At 41.4% G+C, this 17,617-nt stretch overlaps 1 protein-coding gene across 1 annotated transcript in view; it reads left to right on the top strand.

Annotated features, from left to right (window-relative positions):
- Nucleotides 1-3,383: 3,383 nt before the first annotated feature.
- The window catches only part of CPE (carboxypeptidase E), a 109,489-nt gene continuing 95,255 nt past the window's right edge, over nt 3,384-17,617 (top strand). The window contains exon 1 of the mRNA XM_059374214.1: nt 3,384-3,889. Coding sequence (XP_059230197.1) covers nt 3,583-3,889 — 307 coding nt within the window. The 5' untranslated portion in view covers nt 3,384-3,582. The remainder of the gene's footprint in view (nt 3,890-17,617) is intronic.

The raw sequence follows: 17,617 nt of genomic DNA, 5'->3' as shown, positions 1-17,617 counted from the left end.
GCTGTATTTTGTTCCTTAGAAGTGAGTCCCTAAGTTCCGTCTACAGTCCTGTGGTAGGGAATTCAGCTCCACCTACCGAAAGGGAGGAGTATAAAGAATTTGCACACACCACCACACCATATTAAAAGGTGTGCTAATAATGCTCGTCTCTTCTTAGCACCCATGCTCGTGATGTCACATCAATAATCTGAAATCAGTGTGGTGGGAATATTTACACTGTGGAAGTCAGCAAACACTCTAAACCGGGTCCTCCACCCCCGCTTCCAGCCCTAGTGGTAAACATTAACCAGCACGCTGCTGGATGGATATAGAGCAATGTGCTCACAGACCTGATGTGCAGTAGATGAGTTTAGATGAGGCTTTGGAAGGGACCATAAAAGGTTCCGAATATAGGACGCGATAGTTTCTGAATTTGAAAAGAGTAGAAATGATGCAGGAAATGGAGGCTTGGGGAGCTTAACTATGCCCATACAGATGTCCAAAAGTGACATGAAATAATCTCTCTCTCTCTCTCTCTCTCTCTCGCAAATACACAATTTTAAATGTAGGTCCATACTAGATTGAACTCTGGGGACACAAAGTCAAATGCATTAGAGACTTAGCATGCAGGATTTTCTATCTAGCCATCAAGATGAGTATGTGACCTTTTATATAATTGCCTATGAAGCCACAAACAAGTAATATACACTCCAGTGGGGATGACCTACGCCTAAAATAACCCAGAAGTTCAAAGACCAAGCTTTCATTCCTTTAAACTGATTCCTTGGTGTATGTGCTATGCCCCCAAATAAGCTAGGAGCTCTATCATCTATTAAATGAGCAGGAATTTTTTTTTTTTTCCTAAAGCAAAACTTTCCAGAATCATAGCATTTTATTTTACTTTATTTTAAAGATTTCACCCATTTGAGAGAGAGAGTGAGAGAGAGCACGAGTGGGGAGGAGGGGCAGAGGGAGAGGCAGACTCCTCCTGAGCAGGGAGCTCCACACGGAGCTCAATCCCAGGACCCCAAGGTCACGACCTGAGCCAAAGGTAGACGCCCAACACACTGAGCCACCCAGGAGCCCAGGAACCATAGCACTTTAGATCTGAAAATGACCTTAGAAAACATGTAGGGCAGTATTTCTTGAAGTGTGTTTGTCAGTCAAACATCAAAATCAGAAATACCTGGCGTTGTTGTTAAAACCTAGAAGCTCGGGGCGCCTGGGTGGCTCAGTGGGTTAAGCCGCTGCCTTCGGCTCGGGTCGTGATCCCAGGGTCCTGGGATCGAGCCCCACATCGGGCTCTCTGCTCAGCAGGGAGCCTGCTTCCCTCTCTCTCTCTGCCTGCCTCTCCATCTACTTGTGATTTCTCTCTGTCAAATGAATAAATAAAATCTTAAAAAAAAAAAAACACCTAGAAGCTCATTAATATGTGTGACATATTAACTCCACATTGACGGAGTCTTGGGAAGCTGCGCGTTTTGCAAACTCTCTACATGATTCTGCTGCACTCAAGTGAGTAATCCAGTCAAAGCCTTCTGTTTTATATGTAAGGAAACAAACTTCTAAGATGCAAAGAGATTCCCCCTTAAATGAGTCTACATAGCTATTAAGATTCCATCCACTTAAAAAAAAAGGAAAAGCGACCCATAAAATTGAATTTGGGATAAAACAGAAAGCACACCCTTTGTTTAAAAAGATAGCTGAAGAGCAACACAGGACTTCAGTGGACATGTTGTTCATGTGTGTAGTTACTAGTCCATATGCCCCACCTAGCCACAAATTAGTGTGGTTACTTTAAATTGCTAACATGAAAATCTCAAGGCTCCACTTCTGAAGTTATTGGTTTTAGCTACTCTGTTTTCTTTTTCTAGTTTCCAAGGTTGCTCTTTTGGACCTGATTTTAGAAATGTAATTATAACTCTGGTTTTATAGTTCTGGACTATGTAATCAAACACAGACTGGTCATAGTGGAAAATAGACAATTCTTAGCCTTGCTACATTGACAAGGAACGTGGCGGGATTCAAATTTGAGTGGTATGTCTTCCTAGTGGCAGGCTCGCCCGCCCCGACCCCGCCCCCCGACCCCGACCCCGACCCCGCCCCTGCCACCGCCCACAGCGAAAATCCAAAATGATGCTATGGGAAATGTAGACAGAGGGGTGTGGAACCAGTTTTTCCAGAAACATTTTTCTTTTGATCCAACAAAATCATCTAAATGTCCTTTTCCAGGAGAAAGCTTTTTTTCAGCTGCATGCATTGCTAGACAGGTGGAGAAAGAGCAAGTTAAGATAGGAAAAAACGTCTAACATGAAAAATTACCCTCACAGTGTCCAGGGGATTATTTATTTATTTATATATTTGCACTATACTTAAATCCAAATGGCAACCTTTTAAGAATAACATCTGTTTCAGAGTTGCTCCAGGAATATATATCTTGACTAAGGCTGGGCATTTAAAGCTGATTACAATAACTTTGGGAGTGTTATGAGCCCTTATCTCTCATGATCAGAGTTTTCTTTCTATAACAGAATGTAATCTTTTTATTTTTAAATTTTTCTTGGAAAAGGTGCTCCAGCCCCAATCAAGCATTCAGATGACTGCGGTCCTGGCCAATACCCTGGTTACGATCTAATAAGAAACTCTAAGCCAGAACTACCCAGATAAACTTCTCCTGAAACACTTAATCTTAATTCAAACTAAATCCTCTGTCTGGTGCACACTCAGTGTTGTATTTTGTTTTTCCGAGGGTTGCTACAGAATGGGGTCGGCACAGGCGCTGCCAAATGAAGGCCTAATCGCTTTTTGCTTTTTTTTTTTTTTCCCCCTGAAAGAATCCAGGAACGGGCATTTAATACAATTAAAGACAGAATCTGCAAAATTATAGAATGCATTTTTATTCTCTTAAACCTCCAAATCAAAGTGCACAGTTTTCTGTTTTCCAGCCAGACCTTGCAATAAATGCAAATCCAACTTTTGGGTTTCTGTTTGGACTATCAATGAAGTCATTAAAGATACATCATAGGGAAAGGGCAAGTGGCTGCCAATACTTCCTTTTTTTTTTTTTTTCTGGAATATTCTCTAATTATTGTGTATCAAGATGGAAACCCTGGTTGGCTGAGAACAGATGTTTCTTTAAAAGTCTCCCTCCAGCTATCCAAGAATATTTTTCCACACGCAGTGTCACGGGTCCCTCAATGACAACAACGTTCTCCGACGCAGCAGTCCTCAGTTGTCACTTCACCTGCGTCGCCCCCGGCGCCATTTGGCTTTTGACGTGGTTCCCAGCCAAGCACGCAAGCCGCCCTCCCGGATCCCTCCCGAATCCCGCGCGCGCGCGCGCGCCGGCCCCCTCCTCGCAGTGGTTTGTCCTGCAGCTCCCCTGGGCTGGGCGGCCAGTCTTGCGGCCCAGCGCGCAGCCTCTTAGCCGCTGTCCTCCGGGTGGCCCCCGCGCGCGGCGCTCAGTCGGCCCGCGAGAGGTGAAGCAAGCGGAGTTTCCTGCGGCACTCGGCGCCCCCAACCGCGCCGGCCCGCTAGAGTCCGGGAGCCCAGACAAAAGAAGCCGCGGGCGCAGGAAGGCACGAGCAGCGGCGGCGCGGGGCGATGGCCGCGCAAGGAGGCCGGGCGCTGCTGGCGCTGTGCGGGGCACTGGTCGCCTGCGGGTGGCTGCTGGGCGTCGGAGCCCAGGAGCCCGGGGCGCCCGCGGCGGGCATGAGGCGGCGCCGGCGGCTGCAGCAGGAGGACGGCATCTCCTTCGAGTACCACCGTTACCCCGAGCTGCGCGAGGCGTTGGTGTCCGTGTGGCTGCAGTGCACCGCCATCAGCAGGATCTACACGGTGGGGCGTAGCTTCGAGGGCCGGGAGCTCCTGGTCATCGAGCTGTCCGACAACCCCGGTGTCCATGAGCCTGGTAAGGGCGCTGCACCCCGCCATCTCTCGGGGCGTCTCGGAGGGCCGCAGAGGCTTGGACGAGGGGCGGTGGGGAGCGGGAGGAAAAAAAGGTGGGCCCACGGGTGCCTCATGGGAAAGGGCGCCTGGGGTGGAAGGCAGCAAGTGGAGGGAGGGATGCAGACGTCGTGAACCTGACCTAGAGCGTTGTGGGTTGCGGGGTTCCCCATCTCTGCGGTCCTTCCTGCACCTCCCCCTCCCCCCAGCCCTTAGTTCACCCCTCCGTGAGCTTGGGCCGGGAAGGCAGGAGGGCTGGAGGTAGGAGCGTGGAGCACGCAGATCCACACGCCAGCAAAAACCGGGCGGTCACTCTCACTTTGCTGTATCAAAGACCGGAGAAAGATTCAGAGTCCTCCGAGAGGAGGTCTACCTTCCTTGCAGACGAGAGCAGAAAGATACCGTGCAGAAATCAAGGACTTAGAGGAAACGAGGAAGAGTCCTTCATTTGTTTCCTCCTTTCCAGAGGACAAGCTTATTGGGTCCTGCAGGCTCTGCGTACCCATCCCTACCTGTATGTGCGTATTAGGGAGGCGCGCTGCTGTGGGGGTTCCAGGAGGGAGAGATACTGGCATCACTGGGAGGTGGTGTGTGCAGACACACAGGGCTTCTTCCAGGGTGGACAAGTGGCCTCTGACAGGCATTGCTGTTCTGAAACTGCATACGGCCTAAGGAAAAAAGGAATACCCCATTTTCTCTGCTTTAGCCGGTTGAGATGAGTAGTTTGTGACCAGGTTTTTATTTCAGCTTATGTTCTATATAGCCATCTTATGCATATGTAAGGCACGTTTTATTTATGTTAAATGTGATTAATTTGGTATTAATAAATGGATTTAAATAATGTTCTTGGGGCTGTTTTTCATTATGCTTCTGTTCTTTAGAAATGATGTAACTCTTGAAATGATATAAGTCCTGGTCTTCTGATAGCAAAGGTAATGTTAAAATAATCTGGACTAATAACATTAGCATAGAATGCTTGATTTTTTTTTTTTTTTTTTTTTAATGACAGAGGAAACTAGAAAATAGGCAAAAAATTCTCACGGTAGGGCCAGAATAGTTTTGTAATGATATTTAGGAATCAAACTGAAAAGTATTAAAATAAGTGATTAATAGAGACACTTTGGTCTTAAAATGCTGAGTGTATGGGCTTGATCAATAATGAATCTTCAAACAGGAAGCTTTTCTTACCTTCAACTAATATGAGGGAAAGGGTATAATCTTGCTGTCAAAACCCTAAAATGAGATCTAGAAAACATTTTATGTAGTGAGGGTCTAGCAGGACTCAGCATGTAGAGTTAAAAAGTTTGAAGATTAGTTTCATACTGTTCTCTGAAGATAAGGAACAATTAAAAATGTGATGACTCCATTTCAATTATTTCAAATACCCTAAAACCATGACATCCTGCACAGGTAAAGTTAATCTAAGTATTTGGGATTCTCCTCTTGCCTGCTTGCCTAGAACCTTTTGTTATTCTACTATGAGAGATTGTTCCTCAGAATGTGTTACACTGTTTCTTTAAGATTATATGAAAGCTAATGTTAACTTTTTTGTTGTTTTGTTTCAAGTTAAATGCAATTCTAAAGTGATATAACTGTTAGAATGCAATATGCTTCTGATGATGAAAACAATAGTTCTTTTACTTCAATACCTGGAATGAATAGTCTTTTAAGATTTGCAGGTTTCTTTTTTAGATTACAAACTCTATGAAGGGGGACTGTGCCTCCAGCACCTGGCCTGAATCAGGCAATCAATACACATAATGAAAAAAATGAAATCCGTCACTAGTTGAATAAAACAGTGTTTTAAAGCAAAATGTTTTAATCCTTATAAAGACACCTCCCCCCCATTTAATTCATCATGCAAAAGTAAACTCAAATGTTTTACATTATGTGTTTTATAGTTCTTGTTAAATGAAAGGAACTTTAAATTCATGGTTACTTAACAAAATACAAGTGTCTATCCATTGTATTTTTATTATTTATTATTATTTTTAAGTAGGCTCCATGCCTAATTTGGGGCTTGAACTTACGATTTCAAGATCAAGAGTTACGTGCTCCACTGACTGAGCCAGCCAGGCACACCTAACCATTGTATTTTTATTTTTTTTTAAGTTTTTTTTTTTTTTTTAATTTATTTGAGACAGAGAGAGAGAACGAGAGAAAGCATGAGCAGAGAGACCGAGGAAGAGGGAGAAGCAGAATTTCTGATGAGCAAGGAGCACTATGTGGGGCTTGATCCCAGGACCCCAAGATCATGACCTGAGCAGAAGGCAGACACTACTGAGCCAGCCACGTGCCCCCATCCATTGTATTTTTTAAAAAAAGATTTTATTTATTTATTTATTTGTCATAAGCAGGCAGAGTAGTAGGCAGAGGCAGAGAGAGGAGCAGGCTCCCCGCCGAGCAAGGAGCCTGATGTGGGACTGGATCCCAGGACGCTGGGATCATGACCTGAGCTGAAGGCATTGGCTTAACCAACTGAGCCACCCAGGTGTCCCTATCCATTGTATTTTTAAAAGGAAAAATAAACTGTTATGAACCAACCCTAAAAAGCCACAAGGGTGATTTTTCTCTCCATCCCTTTATAAGAGGAGATAAATCCGTTAGAAATTTTCAGGGAACTAGTGGTAACAAGCAAAATTCAACTGAGTAAATTTCAAAGATCTTACTGGTTGCATGCACCGATTCATGAATGGGTCAGCATCCAGTCTAGCATACAGAAAGGACTTCTGAGGAGCTGTACAAAATGAAAGACTTCAATAGGCAGAAGAGAGTGGGAACAAGGAAGTTATACTAGGCAAAAAAGCAAACTGATTATTGTAAGCTCACCTTTCTTTAGGGGATGGCAGGGATCTATCAGGCAGAATCCCTAACTAGTGTTGATCAGGTGACTCTTAATTGACTCATATAAGATTCCACCTCTGGGACAGATAAAACTGGAAGTAAGTTCAGTCTCGGTTTGGTGATGTGGACGTTAGCCTAAGCGACTCCACTCTGGGCCTGTTCTTTTATTTCTAACACTAGTAAACAGGGAAGTCTGATTAGTATATAAGATTGATAGTACTCTATGAGTTAACTTTTTAGGAAAGTTATTTGAAAATATAAAACCATATAGAATATAAAAAATATAAAAATCATTCTTAAATGATTTTCAGATTCCTTGTAGAGTAAAATATTTTGAGAAACGAAAAGAGAATGTCTACGCTTATTCTGAGGTAGAGATGGATGCGCTCAGTGTTTTTTTGAGCACCCCACACTCTAGGTGGCCAAGTTCTATAGGCTGTGCAGTGATGCACAAGCTAGTCCTTGCCCTCTGGGGAACTGAGAAGTCGGAGTTGGAAGGGCAGTATGAAGGCTGCAAGGGCAGTGTGGCAGGACTGGAGATAGTACACCGGGGACGTTCGGTTATTGGAGACTGGATGACAAGAAGGCAGGATATGTGTAGTGGAATTGACCAGTGGAGTGTCGCTTGTACAGATGTATGTTTTGACAGAGGTCCCTGCATCTAAGGGTAGTGTTTTAACTATTTTTCTCGCCTTGTGAATATCTGTTTTATGCTTATTTGTTTGAAATATTTCTGATTAAGCTGGTAGGAAATAATACTGGCCTTAGCAAAATCATTTACTTGATTAAAACTTTGATCAACTTGCCCAAATTCATTTTACCTTCTAGTAGGAGAGAGGTGTCAAGTTTATTAGTTTTCTTTTTTTTTAATATTTTATTTATTTATTTGACAGAGAGAAATCACAAGTAGATGGAGAGGCAGGCAGAGAGAGAGAGAGGGAAGCAGGCTCCCTGCCGAGCAGAGAGCCCGATGCGGGACCCGATCCTAGGATCCTGAGATCGTGACCTGAGCCGAAGGCAGCGGCTTAAACCACTGAGCCACCGAGGCGCCCCTTTATTAGTTTTCTTAATCAAAAATTCTTTTACTGGGGGTGTCTGGGTGGCTCAGTTGGTTAAGCGCCTGTCTTCAACTCAGGTCAGGATCCCCGGGTCCTGAGATCCAGCCCTGCCTTGCGCTCCTTGCTTCTCCCTCTCCCTGTACTCTCCACCTTGCTCCCTCCCCCATGTTGTGCTCCCTCACTCTTGGTTCTTTCAAATAAACAAATAAATAAACTCTTCATAAAAAAGTTCTTTTTCTGGGCTTTAAAAAAAGGTACTAATGTCTTAGTATTTAGTTAGTATAATCAAAGAGCTCTCCCAAAACGAAACCTCTATCCATAATACTTTCCTGGCAAGTGAGAGGTTTACTTGGTTAAGTTAACAGGTTAGGGATGCAAGGTATTAATTCACACCCCCAGCTCTCTTCCTGAGTGGAAAGAAGTGACCATGATACTTGCGTGGTACTTGGCTGTGGTCTGAGCTGAAACTCATCTACTGAAAATGATTCATTCTGTCAGATAATCTACATTTGAATTCACCCCAAGGGAAAGAAAATTCCGTTTTGAATTGATCAGCAAGGAAATACCGTGCCTATTCTGTTATGGCACCGCAAGAAGTGACTTGATTCCGGGCTCGCTGAATGTTGGGTCTCCGTTATTACTTTGTATGACTTCGAGATCTGCAAAGCTGGGTGACAGGAGGGTTGAGGGTGGCCTCCATCTTCAGTTAGAAGAGCCACACGTGGTCTTGGAACCAGTCTCATCTACTCACACTCCGTTAGTCTGGATCCCAGATGCAGGAATAGGATGAAGGCTGGGCCAAGACTGGGTCTCTGTCGAACTGTGCTGTTGGCTGACTCTAGATGCTCAGATGAGTTCTCTTACATATGATACGTGCCAAGACTCATCGTGTTGTTATTTTTCTTCCTGTTTGCTTATATCTTATACTTTAAAGATATTTCTGTATCTAAGGATTCAAGTTCTCAAACCCAAACATAATCTCTCTGGAATGCATATCCATCATTGCAGTACTCGTAAAAGAAACCTTTATTAATTTATGTCTAAACAATGGAATCTGTTTTCCCCGACCACTCTTCCCAGAATTAAACAGGAGTTAAGATCAGTTTATTTAAAACATGAATTCTTTTACATGTAGTTTAAGATTGCTCTTGGGAGGCAAATCTGATTTATAGCTAAAATGCTATCTTAGAAACATTCTTTAGAGTATAGATTTTTCTCTTTCAAAGGTTGGAATGATTATTTTGGACCTATTCCTTCCAAAATCTGTTAAAATTTAAAGTGTATGAATGTCAGTACGTATTTGCCAAATATTGTGATGGAACATTTAACGTTGGCAGAATTTCTACACAAATAAAAAAAAAGTAGAGATTTTGATTATTTTGTATGACCTTTTTCATACCAGATTAGTATGTTATATATTAGTGGGAAATGCTTATAACTGAGTAAGACCTTACAGTTGGTGAACATAGATGTTAGATTCTGGAGAAGGATCTAGATGTGTACCACATATGGTCAAGAGTTATTTTTAGACCTGAGTGAGTCATTGTAGTTCTTGCCAGAAATTGTGTATTTGATTGACTTGTGATTGGCTTTTGGAAGAGAGGAAATGGGACTGGCCTCTAACATTATATCCTGTGCTTAGGCAAAGTACCAGCTTTCTATGGAAACCGATTTGAGAGATGGCAAAGGAATCATCTGCCAACCATCATCTCCTTTATTGGCATAGCATGGGGGTGAAATCCCCACCTTTGCAGTCACTTCCTTTGGGAAAGATTTTTTTTTTTGGGAAAGATTTTTTTTTGGGGGAAAGATTTTTTTTTAAAGATTTTATTTATTTATTTGACAGACAGAGATCACAAGTAGGCAGAGAGGCAGACAGAAGGAGAGGGGGAAACAGGCTCCCTGCTGACGAGGGAGCCCGATGTGGGGCTCGGGGCTGGAGCCGGATGTGGGGCTTGATCCCAAGACCCTGAGATCATGACCTGAGCCGAAGGCAGAGGCTTAACCCACTGAGCCACCCAGGCGCTCCAAGATATTTTTGACAAATACAAAAATAACTCTTATAAGGAGTGACATATAACCCAGTCTTTCCCAAAGTATATTCATTGGAACATTAGTTCAGCTTGACTTGAGAAATATTAGGTAAATGAAAATAAATAGGCTTGTTTGTTACATACCTTCTCAGAGTCCTTAAATAAGCAAACGTATATTTTAAATCTCCAAGTTAGATATAGTATTATATATACACAGTATAATACATATATACAGTATTTCCCAATCTTTTTTCCCCATGGAACTCCCCTTTATTTTCCAAAAAACTTATTTTGGAACTAGTATTTTGTTTGAGAAAAAGAGCATTAGCATATTATCATTCATTAATGTATTATGCAGGATTACTTGGGCAATTCTGTAGCAGAGAGTCTCATACAAGGAGTTCCTGGGGGGGCGGGTGGAGAGCATATGGTTTCCCTCTCCCCCCTCCCCCGCCCCAGTAAACAGCTAGCATAGCGATTTGTGTAAAATCTTGAAGATATGCTTTTTGAATTGAGAACATGATCCTGAGGCAATCAGGCATAGGATAGATCATTTTGATAGGAAAGATTAAAGTACCAAGTGCATCCCAGTTACTTTATTCGTAAGTAGTTTTACACTTTTAACTTGTTTACCTGCGCTTCTTATCTATAAAATAGGAATACTTAAAAACTCCCACCTCCCAGGATTGTGGTGGGGCTGAAACCGTATAGTCTACAAAAAATAATTCCATGAAGTTGCTCGCTTCTAGTTACTAAGAAGATGGGCTAATTTGTTAAAAAATTTTCTGCACTTTCAATCAATCTGGAAAATGTGCTCCATTGACTTTGCCCACTTGGAGGGGGCTTCCTTGTCTGTGTCCTCACATGAGAGCTGCAGAGGCTCGCCTGTTCCAACCAACGGCCCCAAAGGACCTCTTCTCCCATATCACTGTTTCTTGTTCACAAATGTTTGCTTTCTCTCGATTTTTAAAACACGAGGTGTTCCTGCTTCTCTTCAGTTCTACATCTTAATTTGCTTCATTCAGTAGGAACAGTGAACATGTTCATCGGTGTTTGAGAACATCTCTATGGTTGTTTCTTCACGGAGCTAAATAAATCCAGGGCAATTCGAAGATTTACTTTGGCAAACTAACTTATTTTTCCAAAAAAATTTGTAAAGAAACTGCTCAGGTCCTGAATACTTTATTCTTTCACAGCCTCAGTGTAAGTGAAAGCTCTTCAAAACCTCCTTCTTCACCCCTCCCCAATTTTCTTACTCCCATTTCTTTGTTTTCCAGAGTTCTTTGATGAGCTGTCACATAAAGGTCTCCACTGTATCCATCAATGTCAGGGGGCTTTTGTTCAAACCCTGTCTCTTCCAATTTTTAATTGCGAATTAATTACTGCTCTGTAGGTCCTAAATTTTTCACCTATGAAATGACGATAATGTAATGATTAAGTGAAGTAGTAAATATAAGGTCCTTAGTTCAGCATGTGTCAACAATTACTATTACCTCCATTAAGGTCTTTCCCGGTGTTGGTCCGAGTGCTCCCCGGTAGACTGTGAGCTTTTTGTGGTCGGGGGTGGTATTTATCCCAAACGTTCAGTACTCTGTGTAGGACATAGTGACCACTCAAGGAATGTTTGTGGAATAAATGAAGTTTCTCAAAAATGCCAAAAATATGCATCACAAAACAAAGCTGTATTGAAGAGCAATGTTGATTTTTTTTTTTTAAGATTATTTATTTATTTATTTGACAGAGAGAGATCACAAGTAGGCAGAGAGGCAGGCAGAGAAAGAGAGAGAGGAGGAAGCAGGCTCCCTGCTGAGCAGACAGCCTGATTCGGGGCTCGATCCCAGGACCCTGAGATCATGACCTGAGCCGAAGGCAGCGGCTTAACCCACTGAGCCACCCAGGTGCCCCAGCAATGTTGATTTTATGCCAGTTAGCAGACCAGAGGTATGATAACAAGAGGATAGAACTGGTATTTTTCTTATGTATATACTTCTATTATATTGTGATGCATCTAGTTTTGCATAATGGAGAGAAATCTGCCCAAATATCATTGATAGCTTGCTACATTTGTTGTCTGCTATAACCGGACTCTTCCTCCTGAGACATTTTAAAAATTAGTTGGATTTTTAAGCATTAAGTTAAAGTTCTAAAGATAACCAGTAAGAATGTACTTAGTAAAATTTTTGACCTTTAAACCATGAACCCTTGAGTGTTGTGTACTAAGAGCTGTGTGTGCTCTTTTGAATGTCAGAGGCATACATCCCAGGTTTTACTTTTCCCTTCCCTCGTGAAATGGCATTCAAATCATGCCCCTGAAAATGCTCTAGAGGAGGAGGTTTATCTGAAAGCCAGCTGATGGGCCACAAGAGCTCAAATTCGAAATACATTGAAATTTACTCTTCCCTTCCCTTCCTGTTAATTACTGGAATTGTTGCTGGTCCACTCCTCTGAAGGTTTCTCTTTCAAAATTCAAGATATTGTGTTTTGCAGGCAATCCAGCAGCCAGATCTTTCTGATGAAATGTGGCTTCAGAGAAGATCCAGTCTGTGTTACACTGCCTTTTATTATTTTCAGATGATTACCTACATATTTAAATGTCTTCAAACAGTAATCCTTGAAGGATAAGGTGGCTCGCGTAGAGTGTTGTGGAGCTGACTCTTAAATGAGAAATGAATGAATTATAATAAACTCAGCAGCAATTCCCCACTGCAAGTAAATATTCTCTGTGTGTGTGTGTGTGTTAAAAGATTTTATTTATTTGTTTGACACAGATACCACAAGTAGTCAGAGAGGCAGGCAGGGCGGGGGTGGGGGGGGGCGAGGGGGCTGGGGGAAGCAGGCTCCCTGCTGAGGAGAGAGCCCGCAGGATGCGGGGCTCCATTCCAGCATCCTGAGATCATGACCTGAGCTGAAGGCAGACGCTTAACTCACTGAGGCACCCAGGCGCCCCTTCTGTGTGTTTTGTTAAATAGAAATCTGTTTACTCTAAAGTCACTGCTGAACATTATAGTTCTGTCCTAATAACAACAATAATACCTTTCATTTTTAAGACATTTGCTTTCAAACGAAGACTAAAAAATGGATGCAGATCACTCATTTTTAAAAATGAGACTAAATATAACCTTTAACTTAAATTCAGGTTCCTAAAAGCATGCTTTGCTGTGATTATGTGTGTTCAGGGAATTGAGAAAAACAACAATTATCTCATGTATTTGCATATGCAGGCAAACACTCAGATGTTCACATCCCAGAATGATGCTGTCTGATTGGAATACCCATTTTCTCTTACTACATTAAATTATTCAAAACTAGAAAATCTTCTCTTTACTACACAGCTGCCATTCATTGCCATTGTCCATTTTTTCCCCCCACAAAATATTTTGTTTCTAGAGCTCAGCTCAACAGCTTGCACAAATCGTAAGCTTGACCATGAGTTCAGGATAGGAAAAGTTCTATATAAATGTTAGGCTGTCACCTCCCTGACCAAAATTCTGAATACCTTTCTTCTTTTTCCTTTTCTAGCCAAGGGATAGTTTTAAAAATGGCATTCCAGGATAAAGGCAACTTTCCAAGATGAAAAGAGAATGTAGGCTTTTGTCAGTGTAGCTAATATTTTTAATTTAATTTGGAGAATATTTACTGAATACCCAGTATGTATATGCTATTTTATTTTCTCTGCTGGTCACACTTTCAGGCAGTGCTGTTGCATATCTTGAAATGAATTATTTAGTTTCTTGACTTGGATTTACTAAAAAAAAAAAAAAAAGTTTATTTATTTATAACCCAAAGTTAACAGACAAAAGCCCCTTAGTCAGAGCCTGACTCAGGGCTTGGTCCCATGAACCTGAGATCATAACCTGATCCAAAACCAAGAGTCAGACACTTAACCCACTGAGCCATCCAGGCCTCCCCCCCACCCCCCGGCCCTGACCTGGGTTCACTCTTTCACACATGTTGAGCTTAACTTACATGCTGTATAACCAGTGGCCATGTTACTTTATTCCATATAAAATGTGTGCTGCATAGACATGCAGGTGTCAAAGAGTTCCCCTGTCTGTTCTTGACCTAGCAAGTGTAAAAACGGATCTGCAGGGGAAACTGCTGGAAACGTTAGACATTTGCAAAATAAAACGTCTTCTGTCCTATTTTGTGTGTGTGTTTTAGGTGCAGTGTGGGACATATAAGTACAGTCTTACCGAAACAGTTTCATTTGTCTCAAACTGTGACATTGTTCAGCACAGATCTTTCTTTTTCTTTTCTTTTCTTTTCTTTTTTTTTTTTTTGACGTTTACTAGAAGAAGCCAGTCTCATTCATTGTGGGAACTCAGTAAATGTTAAGCCAGATTCTTCCCATAATCAGCTTTATGGGAATTAAGTTAATGAACTTTTGGGAAACTGCGCTAAGTCCACACAGGCAACAGGACCTTTATAGTGCTCACCCGAGGAGAAATCTGCTTATTGTATTTCCTCAAGAGTCAAAGTCAGTCTTTGGAAAACACGAAAGCAGTACAAAATATAGATAAATGAGTCTCGTGTGGACATTATATGGATATATAGTGAATGATACTCTAGAGATAAATAGACTAAAATACTGTATAGACAGTTACGTTTTATCTGGACGATGGCAAGATAATCATGAGTGAAGCAATCACTTTAAATTATTTTAACTTTAAAATTGGCTTATTTGTATTTATAGATTTCAGTTGCATCTGTAAAAGAGCCTTCATTTTCCTTGTTTTTACTCCTACCCATAGCTACTATAGGAAATAAAGAGTCTTCTCTTTTATCTAAGTGGCTTATTAAAAAAAAAACTCTTGAGGTGCCTTGCTTGCTCAGTTGGCAGTGCAGTTGTTGAGTTTGAGCCCCATGTTTCAGGGTAAAGGTTACTTAAAAATGAAATCTTAAGAAGTCTTTTCTCAAAAGCTTTCTTCTTTCAAGAAGTTTTTTTGATTTATTGCTCCTTTCTCTAAATCTGGTCAGATATTCTGCCAGGGTTCTAAAAAATTGGCCATATTTGCTTTTACTTTTGTGAGGATTCTAACTAGATGCCCTCCGAGGTAGGTTTGGAGAACCTTACTGGTTAGTGTGGTCCCACATTTTCTCCTCTTCCACCTTTGGCTTTTCCTTTCTTCCGTGGATATTAAAATACAGTAGTAATCTGAATAACAACTGAGAGGATTTTGTCTGTGAACTTTGGGTTGTAAACACGCAGGGATGTGTACAGGCTCATTTACTGCCAAGCATTTATTCCTGACATAGCTCCCCATCCATCTTTTTATAAACAACCTCCAGTTTAGTCTTACTTGAACTGATTTCCCATACCTGCTACACGTGACGAATTGGAGAATATCTCTGTGGGAACTTGAAGATGCAGAAAGAGTCTGACTATTGTTGAAAAAAAAATTTAAAAAAAATTAAAAAAGTAAATTTTTTAAAGATCTTGTCACATGTGATCTTAATTAATCCCCTGTAAAAATACACATAAACTGCTGTTATTTATGCATGAGGAAAGACTTAGCAAATATGTTAGGAATAGTTACACTATAAAAAGGACTGGTAACTTGAGGAGTTTATTTAAGATCAAGACCCTGAGATCAAGAGTCACATCTCTAGACTGAGCCAGCCAGGAACCCCTTGAGGGGGTTATTTTTAGGAAGTGTAATGGGGCTGCAGAAGGAAAATTCTGAGTCCTTAATAGGCACATTTGGTTTTGTCTATACTGCCTTTGTTTATCAAACAGGGACAGCCTATTTTCACCTATACCAAAAAGCCAAATTGTCACGTCCTTATCACTCTTTAGTTCATTTATGACAAAAATCAGAGTTATAAAATGAAGCCTCAAAAATATAGTGTATATTCAATTACAAGTTAGTAATATAAATCATTGCTTGTGCTGAAGTTTTCCTTCTCTATAGAGAACCATACTTCTTGCTAATTTCTTTTTTTCTTTTTTGCTAATTTCTTAATTGACAAATACACTAAAAATGTTAGAAGGTTGTGGTGATGTATAGCCATTTATAAATTAAATTATATAAAGTTATCTGGCATGTAAACATTATTAAAATGTCAAATATAAACAAACAAATCCAACATCTAATGAAAATCATAATTTAATCAAATTTAGGGCCCATCGCATAATGTCAGTGCTAATTTTCAAAGAAGCCAAATTATAAAGTGATGTGTCCTCCCCTTTTTATTTATTTATTTAGTTAAAAGATTTTATTTATTTATTTGTCAGAGAGAGAGCGAGCGAGAGCGAACACAGGCAGACAGAGTGGCAGGCAGAGGCAGAGGGAGAAGCAGGCTTCCCATGGAGCAAGGAGCCCGATGTGGGACTCCATCCCAGGACGCTGGGACCATGACCTGAGCCGAAGGCAGCTGCTTAACCGACTGAGCCACCCAGGTGTCCCTGTCCTCCCCTTTTTAAAAGAGACGAACTAAGCTGTCTTCTTCTGGAACCAGGATAATGACTGCACATTTCAGTGGGGACTATTTGGTGTGTGTTGGGTCTATAGTAGTTTCTCAGTGCAGTGTTGAAAATGATGAATGAGTGAATACTTCAGAATGAATAACGTATTAGATACAGTTTTATGCCCTTTGCCAAACTGTTAACTGTGACCATGGAAGTACTTCCTGTTCTCCACGGCAGGGCATATGTGATAGCAATGCACAGTTTTGCCTTCTCTGTGACCTTGAGGATATCTCTGCCAGGTTTACTGCTGTATCCACAGAACCTGGCATGTGCACCTGATCACAGGCTGATTTGATGTTAATGCTCCATTCTAGGCTGGTCTTTTTTCTTGTTCTGGTCCTTTCTCTATAAAGACTTGACTTTATGTTGCCTCCTGATCTGCTTCTTAGTAAGATGCTATCCATGCTATGTTGAGCCACACCACTCTGGCTGCTTGCTTGTATCAGAACCAAAGGGCTAATTACAAAGGGCTCTTAGTCATCAGGAGGATGACCATGGAAGTTGTGACCAAACTATCAAACAAAGCCATGAGCAGTATTAAGCATGCAGTTGGATACCATTTCAATATTTGTAAGAGCTGTGTGGTGCTATCAAATAGGTGATTATGAAAGGAAGGAAACTGTCTCTGAAACAGGATGGAAATTATTTAATTATTTCAAGAGTCAAGGAAATACATAGTCAAATTAGCAGTATAATCATCTGGGAGGGAATTACCAAGTCCAACTTGTCTTGAAAATTAGATGAGGATAGGTCATAAAGCTAGGGATGTGGGTAGGTCATCATTGCTCTCTTCTCTAAGTTTTGCAGTTCATGAAATAGAAATTATTACAGTGGCTCAATATGCTGAGAAAAATTGCCCCAAACATCTGCAGCTTTGACACTTAAGTCAACTGAAGGTGATAACCCCCAACATTGCCTACATTTCTTTGGGAAGGTAACCCCCAAAACCATGTGGCTTGACATAGCTGTTTTCCCTTTGGGGTAAGAATTTTATTTTATTTATTTATTTTTTTAAAGATATTTTATTCATTTTTTTTGACAGATAGAGATCACAAGTAGGCAGAGAGGCAGGCAGAGACGGGGGGGGGGGGAAGCAGGCTCCCTGCTGAGCAGACAGCCTGATGCGGGGCTCGATCCCAGGACCCTCAGATCATGACCTGAGCTGAAGGCAGAGGCTTAACCCACTGAGCCACCCAGGCGCCCCTGGGGTAAGAATTTTAAACCCTAAGGAGATTTATTTTATTTTATTTTTAAAAAATATTTTATTTATTTATTTGACAGAGATCACA

Source organism: Mustela nigripes, chromosome 1 (assembly GCF_022355385.1).
Source record: "Mustela nigripes isolate SB6536 chromosome 1, MUSNIG.SB6536, whole genome shotgun sequence".
NCBI lineage: Eukaryota > Metazoa > Chordata > Mammalia > Carnivora > Mustelidae > Mustela > Mustela nigripes.
This window is presented reverse-complemented; position numbering and strand designations above follow the sequence as displayed.